At 31.8% G+C, this 8,499-nt stretch overlaps 2 protein-coding genes across 11 annotated transcripts; one reads left to right on the forward strand and one right to left on the reverse strand.

Annotated features, from left to right (window-relative positions):
- The first annotated feature begins 3,344 nt into the window (after positions 1–3,344).
- LOC107916718 (uncharacterized) lies at positions 3,345–5,780 on the forward strand. Of its 2 annotated transcripts, XM_041109893.1 has the most exons (3): positions 3,387–4,093; positions 4,868–5,058; positions 5,524–5,780. In XM_041109893.1, the coding sequence occupies exons 1-3, from the start codon at positions 3,666–3,668 to the stop codon at positions 5,550–5,552; spliced, it is 648 nt and encodes a 215-aa protein (XP_040965827.1). In that variant the 5' UTR covers positions 3,387–3,665; the 3' UTR covers positions 5,553–5,780. The 2 variants fall into 2 exon arrangements, with proteins under 2 accessions (XP_016701560.1, XP_040965827.1); XM_016846071.2 differs by lacking the exon at positions 5,524–5,780 and having other exon boundaries at positions 3,345–4,093; positions 4,868–5,228.
- On the reverse strand, positions 5,294–8,287 carry LOC107916717 (guanylyl cyclase 1). 9 transcript variants are annotated; one of them, XM_041109892.1, is made up of 10 exons: positions 8,209–8,287; positions 7,442–7,570; positions 7,231–7,355; positions 7,021–7,132; positions 6,847–6,921; positions 6,635–6,723; positions 6,483–6,544; positions 6,228–6,300; positions 5,795–5,870; positions 5,294–5,626 (listed from the first exon to the last, which is right to left on the reverse strand). In XM_041109892.1, exons 2-10 carry the CDS (start codon positions 7,526–7,528, stop codon positions 5,582–5,584), a joined length of 744 nt encoding a protein of 247 aa, XP_040965826.1. In that variant the 5' UTR covers positions 7,529–7,570; positions 8,209–8,287; the 3' UTR covers positions 5,294–5,581. The 9 variants fall into 9 exon arrangements, with proteins under 9 accessions (XP_040965826.1, XP_040965824.1, XP_040965822.1 ...); XM_041109890.1 differs by having other exon boundaries at positions 7,442–7,718; positions 8,209–8,282; XM_041109888.1 differs by having other exon boundaries at positions 5,795–5,900; positions 8,209–8,281.
- Between the last annotated feature and the right edge of the window lie 212 nt (positions 8,288–8,499).

An 8,499-nucleotide genomic window follows, 5' to 3' on the forward strand; every position in this document is an offset into this window, starting at 1 on the left:
TCCAATAAGAAATACGAGCTTAAAATTCTATTCAAGCTTACCCATATTTATAAATGACTAATCTGATTCATTTTAGGCCTAATCATATTATTTTATAATTTTTTTTAAAAAAATAAGATTATTTTAAATTTTAAGCTTTGAATATTTAAGCTTGAGTTTGGTTCATATTTTAATCAGGACTAATCTTTTTTTGTCCAGGCTCATTTTTCAAACTTAATATTCAAACCCTCTTAAATTTCAGGTGAACCTTCACGCTTAAACGATCCCAACCTTGAACAAGTCTACTCATTACCAATATAACATACAATGTAAACTGAAGTTTCTACACATTTTTATAAAATTTTAAATCCGACCACCATATTTTACGTCTCATTTAAATATATCATGCATATAATGTTTTGAGTAAATATATCATGGAGAACAAAGTTAAAAACCCCAACCTTAAAATATATGTAGGTTGTCCAAACTCTTATTATCCCAACAGCTTGTCCAAATAGATGTTCGAACAGGGAATGGAACAGAGTGTTTCAACAGACAATCCAAAGAAATATTCGACCAGAGAATGTAACTTTAGTCATTTTAGACAACTAAGGTCTCAATAATTGTGACTCGGATGTATATATAAAATTTTAATTTTAATTATATACATTTAAAAAAATTTAAATAGGTAAATAAAAAAAATCATCAATTATTTGTCATGGAATTGTCATTTTCCTTGAATTTAGTATTCAATTGAGACAAAATAAAAATTTAGGTACCAAAATAAACATTGAATCCAAAATCAAATATGAAATCGGGACGAAAAAAATTCAATTACTAAATCGAACATTGAAGACAAACTCAAATACTGAATAATATATTAACCCAATATAATATTTCTTATTTTCTAATAAGATTGTAAAATATTTGAAAAGGTTTGCAAACAATTACACCAAATTAGGGGTTGTGTTGGTGGCAAATTCTTCTATATTTTCACACATTTGAGCTCCATTGGGCCTTGATTTGCCTTGTGATTTAACCAACTTAAAACCCATATGGATTCAATAATGGTTAGTTCTTAGTTAGTTAGGCCCATTAAATCATGTATTTCATTATTCAACACCTAATTCATTAGGCCCACAAACCAAAATTTGAAACATAAACCAATCGAATTACGAGTAAATTAGACATCAACTTAATTAAAAATAATTTAAAAAATTTATATTTTTTATAAAAAATTATTTTATTATTTGGAGGTTTTTATCTTTTTTTTATTATATAAAATCAATAAATACATATAATAAGAGCTTAACTTAAATTTTGAATACGTATTATTTAAATGTCAAGACGAAAACTATAATCACGGCTCTAAATAAATCTTAATAGTAAAATTTTAATACACAATATTATATATAAACATAAATTTTATATTTATCGATTTCTTTTTGTTCTCTTCATGTACGTTTTATAGTTTATACTCGAAGTTCGTGACTACTTAATATAAATGTAATGTATATATATATATATATTATTTTGAATTTTTTTTATACAAGATTGAAGGTAGGAGATGGAGGTCACATAATTTAAACCTGTATCAAACGGATGTCTGACAAAAATTTTAACTACTGGCCCCATACAAATCAAGATGTATTTTATATTGAATTTCAACAAATATAATCTTAACATTGATGGGTCATTTATTTATAAAATCAAGTAAATTAATCCATTTGTTTATAAATGGTCCGTCAAAATTAAAGTGAGCAATTTAATCTTTATATTATAAAAATAAACAATTTATTCCGTGTTGATTTAAAATATCATAAAAAAAAGATTTAATTCACAATTAGACTATTAAATGATACCCATTTACTCATTTTAACATTAAAACTTTTTTATCCTAATTTACCTTCCGATTTCATTCCACACCTTCCTCGTTTCCTTCCAAATGCACTTGTTGTTGCAATAGCGCAATGATGGGGTGCAATATCAGTCAACCATAGACTCCAGTCACTGGATCTAATCCTCCATGAAAAGTAAGAAATTCCGTATATTTTGACCAATTCAAGGTAAAAAATGAGGCTGCTCCCTCGACAAAACTGGGATAATATTAAGCCAAAAGATCACGATTCAAGATAAATTCATGGGGAAGTGAGATCTCTTTAGAGTCTTCTCCAACATTTAGAAATTAGTTTATCGATAAAGATATCTGTACTTGATGCCCCGCCCAAGAAAACCAGCTGCTTCACTTTTAGCGGGGCCTCTTCAATCCAAGACCTAGCTGATTTAAACAGCTTCTCTTCCTGAGCTATACCATAGGTGGCTGTATGCGTCTTCCTAAATATGTATCAAAACTGAACTTCTTCAAATGACTTAACTTTATCCTTATTAGCTTGAATTATCGTACCCGAGACAAAATTAAATAAAGTGGATAACTAACCCATCAAATAATTTAACCATTAATGATCATATTACTTAAATCCAATCCAAAGTAAATATGTATATTGCAAAACACCTTTCACTTTATAAACATGTCGGATTATTAAAGTAGCTGCTAATCAACCAAGTCTCAGCTAAATTCAGCAGCCCCATAACACCCTACTTAACTCTACATTTTCTATTCAAAAAGCTTGGACAATTTCGTCTTTCCACACACACACAAAAAGAAAAAAATATGGACCACCTATGTCCTAAGCCTAAGTTCCCCACTCTTACCAAATTCTTTGGTTGTCCTATCCAAAAATTTCATCCATACCACTGTTAAACAAAAGGTTATATTCTGCTATTGGTCCCTGTTCTTTGTGAAAATTGTGAATTTAAACCTTATACTTTTTAAATTGGTCAAATTTTGAAATTTTAACATTGACCCAAATAGTAACAATTAAATTCAATTACTAGTCTTGTACTATGTGTACAGCTGTAGATTTAGTCCATATTCTTCAACTGAATCATTCTAAGTCCTTACATTTTTAAAAATTTGAAATTTTAATATTTACACAAATGATAGTCGCTAATCCATTAACAGAATTTTTAGCGAGTAATATATAGAAATAACAAGTGTACATGGCATTACACGTATAATAATATGTTTGTCGCATCAGATTTTGAAAATAGTAGAACTTAATGAATTTAACAATTATTATTTGGCTAAAACTGAAATTTTAAAAATTGAAAAATGTAGAAACTAAAAAGACCAATTTAAAGTATAAAGACTAAAACTATAACTTTCGTAAAATATAGGGACTAATAACAGAATTTAACCTAAACAAACTGTAGCAATCACTAAAAAGGGCAACCAAATCAAGGGCTAAGACAAAATATCTACCTCTTAAAAAAGAAATAAATAAAAACCCAATTTTCTCTATACTTTTCCTTACAAATCTATGTAAGTTATATGAGATCTCTTATTGTATTAATATTTCTCTCTCTTGATTTTCTTCCATGTCTTGTTCTGAACTGACAAAAACAACAAGAGAGAGAAAAAAACCAGACAATCAGTTTCAGCTAAGACATTAGTAAATAACACACTTTAAAAGTTAAAAAAAAAACTATTATTACCCTTGTTGTTCAAGTGCAAGTGTAAAACAATGAGCTTTAAGACATAGTTAAAACCTGTTGTAGAACTGATGATCTTGGTGTGTTAAAGAACAGAGTCACATGGAAGATTCACACTTTGGATCTTAAAAAAGATGGAAGCTTTAGCTAAAGAACCTGAAGGGGTTGTGGTAGTCATCGACATTGATGGAGAAGAAGAACAAGCAAACCAGACAGACAACGAGGAGCAACAACAAGGGACCAACAGCAGCAGGTGTTCGTCGTCTTGTTCGAATGAAGCAAAATCTGGGACAAGTGAGATCATAAAGGAGAGGGGATCTTCAGTGTCGGATACTAGTTGTTCTTCTTCTTCCTTAGAAGTGGATCTGGAAGCTGAGGTGGTGACTGAAACCAAGCTGCATTTGGACAATGTGGAGAGGGATTGTCGGATTTGTCATCTCACCTTGGATCCAAGTAACCAAGAATGTGATTTGCCTATTGAGTTGGGGTGTTCTTGTAAAGATGATTTAGCTGCTGCTCATAAACAGTGTGCTGAAGCCTGGTTCAAAATTAAGGGAAACAGGTAAAACATTTTTTATTGTTTTGAGCTATTATTGTCTTATTTTGGTATGTACTGTAAGAAATGTGGGTGAATCTTTGTTGTAGCCATTGCATTATAGATTGGTATATGCTAGGAAGAACTTGGGAAATTTGCCGGTTTTTGAGAAAGGGTCCTCATTGGATTTATTCTGAATATGCTGTAAATACTGAGTTTCAAATTGCATTTTGCTCACTATTCTTAAACAATGAGCAAATTAATCCTTGTGGATTAGGTCGAAGAGCAAACTAGTTCTTTTTGTTAAAAAATTTGTTCATTTCTATTGTTAAAAACTGTCATCGTTGACAAAATAACAAAATAATAGCACGTGATGTGTTACGTGTATCCCGTGCTGACATACATGGGCTAGTTTTTAACAAAAGGATTAATTTACTCTTTGATTTAACGTACATAGATCAATTTATCCTATTTTTTAGTAGAAGGGGCAAAATGCAATCTTACAATTAATATAGGTGCCTTGATGGTAATTTTTACGCTGAATATGCTCTGCCATGTTGATCATTCTCTTGCAACACCTTTGCAAGGCCTCCTTACTGTGTTTCGGTTTTCTAGTTAAGCTGGATCAAGACGTAAGCGGCTAATACACGGCAGATCGTATCGTGTTATTTATGTTGTTCTTGTTGCAGGCATAAGCAGTTAAATATCAGACATGAACTGATTTGTATGTTTTACCTAGCATATGTCTTGGTCTATTGATTCTCCTACTGAATTGCATGTTACAATGCCTTTTTTCCCCAGAATATGTGAGATTTGTGGATCCACTGCTCGCAACGTTGCTTGCATGAACGAGACCGAGATGACGGAGCAATGGAATGATTCGAATGATTCCATAGCTGTGGCGGCAGCAGCGGCAGTTCCTGTCGGGACTCGTGGTGCAGACTCGAGAAACTTCTGGCAGGGTCATCGGTTTCTAAATTTCCTACTAGCTTGTATGGTCTTTGCCTTTGTAATCTCTTGGCTCTTTCACTTTAATATACCATCATGAGAATCTATAGCATGTTGTTTATATTAGTATTTAGAACTTCAACAACTTTTGTAATAATTTTATGTTGTGTTCTGTGTTGGATTTTAATTCAACATAACAAAGGATGTTATCAAATTCTGTGTTTTTTTTTTTTTTTGTTTACATTGCACCATTTGAACACTTGTGTGTAGCTCTTCATGTCCTTTAAAAAGGAAGAAATTTATTATATAGATTTGAGTTTACAAACAAGTTGCCAACATGGACAAAGAAATATACAACAAATACATTATAATATACAGCTCATATACAAAATGAACCAACTTATTTTACAAATGTACCTGATTTGTGGATTAAAACTGAATCATTCTTCATTGACATAAAATACTCGTTCCGAAAGCTTACTATACACGAACTTGAAAAATATGTGCAGTGCAGAAAATGATGAGAGCAGCTCAATGAAGAATATCAGGTGCTACTCGTATCAAAAATCATATTATGGGATAGTTCTGTTTACGGCTCTCATCAACGGATATCTACATTGGAACATAGCAAAGATCAAACAAGTGACGGATAATGCTAGGTGAGGATAGTTTCGGTTTATCACATGTGAACTTGATGAAAATTTTTAAGTAATTTAGCATTTCAACCAAATAACAATACAAAAAAAGGCAGAAAGTTTCGTTGTTTTATAGATATCTTACCAGAAGAAGATCCTCGTCAGTACCGAAGGACTTGCGTGCTTCTTCGAGGGACTTTGATGAGATCCTGTCTTGTTTCCTGCACATATTGTTTCCCAAGTTTATGCTTCTAGCATAAGATCAAACAAACTCTTAAAAACGAAGCTTGAGAGTTGAATTAACATCAACAGAAGTATAACTAATAAGATAGATACAGGTTCCATTGAACCAATTTTATGAACACTGTGTATAACGGCGTGGTGTTCCTAGTGTGAAGTGCCGCCTTAAGTTTCTTAACATGCTTATTTCTGAAAATTATTCGTAAATCATCATACCAACAATGATTACCTTAATACCTGTGTTTAAAACGATTATATGACCTTGAACAAAACAAAAACAAAAAGAGATTATATAATTGGGAGCTGCCAAGCAGTGAAAAAGAAGGGTTGGGAAGTACCTAGAACTTGAAGGATCTCTAATCTCAAATTCATCCTCTTCAGCATCATAACTGCATATCACGACATAATGACCTACAACAAGACCAAATTTCTCAACGATGTGATCAAATGTGAAAGATCATATAAGTTCATGGACAAGATTATATAACCATATGTACCACAAATATATATATATATTCTCATTATTAGCATTCTGATATTATATTTTCAACTTTTATACAAAAAACAACATTTTAAAAGCGTGCAACGCTAACCTGTGTATCCTACATCATTGCCATGAAATCCAGGGATGAGAACATCTCCAACCCAAGATCGACTGTAAGTGCAAGATTTTAGCAGAAGAATTTAATACTAGGGTATCATCACTATATAAGTTTCATCCAAAAACTGAAATATGAATACATACCTCAATTTGTACAGATCAACCAAAGCAATCGCAATATACTTCCCCGACAAGATCCAACGAGAGATTTCTTCTTTGCTGATTGACCTGCACTGAAATATGGGAGCAGTTCAAAACCCCAACTAGAGCGATCAAACTGCAGTACGAATATGTGTTCTAACCTATAACAGTTCTAATGCAAAGAGATAAAAGAAAACATGCACTCGGATAAATACCAGTATATTGATCCCTGCTTCCACTGCTTTTTGGAATAGCTTATCTACTCGAACTAGATCACTAGGCAGATGTTCCTGCAAAATACTCGAGTAGTTTCTTTGATTATTATATTAACAACAATAATACAGACACAGAGCAACTACGAAGATGCATATGATGCAAAGGTAAATTACCTTGTAATATGTCTCCCCAGAGTAGTTCGGGTTAGCTCCAAATGTTACAGTGTAATAGGAAAACCTAACGGAAAACTTTCGCAGTAAATAAGCGAGATCAACGGTCCAAATGCTGCAAACAAGATGAAATAAAATGGTATCAGCGTATATCACATCCAAATGTTCATAATGTTTATATAATTCTTTGCATACGTTGTAATGAAAACATACCTAGTCGTGCAGCAAAGCTCGGCCAAGTTCTGAATACTATAACCATTAATGCCGACAGTAGACAAAGCCATCAAAACACAAGCAAGTCCACAGTCCCAATAGAACAGCTGGTTAATATGTGGAACCTGTAAACACCAAACAAACCTCATCATCGAAACATAAACAAAATAGACTTGCAATGCAAGGAAGCTTGAAACAATAATGCACTCACTTGAACAAAATGTGATCGAGGCAAGGCGGTCTCGTGGCCATTTTGATTATCAGATGGCAGCTCAAAAGGGTAGCATCTGGCCACCATATTCACTCGATCCCCATCTTTTTCTTCATCTGTTTTCAGAATCTTGTTTGACAGAAAATATAAAGGCCACATCAAGTGAAGCCACCCTTGATTAAATCACAACAAATGCCACTGAGCAATTATTTTAATCAGTTATAAACAACATTCAAGAACAACACCACCATTAATTCTACTTCCTTTATAGCTCTTCCTGCAGGAAAAAAAAATTCAAAATAATGATTTTTCCCTGCTGTTTTGATAATTAAAACTTATTCATAATATCATAAATTCGGTCAAATTAAAAATCTTGATTAGGTTAATGTGAAAATTAGCTTCTTCTTCTTTTTTTATTATCAAAATTTAACCTTTTGAAGATATTGACAATCTGTTTAGACAGAAAAACAAAGATTTTTACTCAACTGATCGTCGGAAAACATATCTAATAAAAGCAAAGAATCAAAAACTTTCAGAAAGTAAATAAACTTTGTTAATAATAAAATAAAATAAAAACAATGAATTCTTAATTTCTGATCTAAAACATGAAACGTTAACGAAGAACTATCAAACGCGGAATCAAGAAAACCAATTAAAATAAGAGGGAAAATTGAAAAAACAAATTTAATAAAAATAAGAAAGGGAGAGAAAATAAAATACCTTTGAGAGGGAAAATAAGGAAAAAAGGGGCGAAGATTGAAACTTACCTTTTTTGGGATTTGTTGTCTGAAAATTATAGAAGACAGAGCAGACCTTTCAAACTGTGTAATGGGTCAGGTTGGTCTCTCTCTCTCTCTTTCTTTATTTATTTATTTTTATTTTAAATTATTCGAAAAATTTTATTTAAATTATTGATTTTTTTTTTAATTTAGATAGCAAAATTCAAGTAGTGATTTGATGATTGGTATGATGAATCACTACCATAAGTCAAAGTTAATATGATGGTCAGTGTTGAAGATAAAAAAAGAAAATTATTTAAATTTTAATTTGTAGAATCG

Source organism: Gossypium hirsutum, chromosome D13 (assembly GCF_007990345.1).
Source record: "Gossypium hirsutum isolate 1008001.06 chromosome D13, Gossypium_hirsutum_v2.1, whole genome shotgun sequence".
Taxonomy (NCBI): domain Eukaryota; kingdom Viridiplantae; phylum Streptophyta; class Magnoliopsida; order Malvales; family Malvaceae; genus Gossypium; species Gossypium hirsutum.

Bases quoted from the DNA above. Each gene is read 5' to 3' on its own strand.
- LOC107916718 (XM_016846071.2), top strand. From the start codon at position 3,666: ATGGAAGCTTTAGCTAAAGAACCTGAAGGGGTTGTGGTAGTCATCGAC. The intron at 4,094-4,867 runs GTAAAACATTTT...TTTTTTCCCCAG, and splicing joins TTCAAAATTAAGGGAAACAG to AATATGTGAGATTTGTGGAT.
- LOC107916717 (XM_016846069.2), bottom strand. From the start codon at position 7,600: ATGTGGCCTTTATATTTTCTGTCAAACAAGATTCTGAAAACAGATGAA. The intron at 6,301-6,482 runs GTTAGCGTTGCA...GTCTTGTTGTAG, and splicing joins CAATGATGTAGGATACACAG to GTCATTATGTCGTGATATGC. The intron at 5,627-5,794 runs GTAAGATATCTA...GTTCCAATGTAG, and splicing joins CTGACGAGGATCTTCTTCTG to ATATCCGTTGATGAGAGCCG.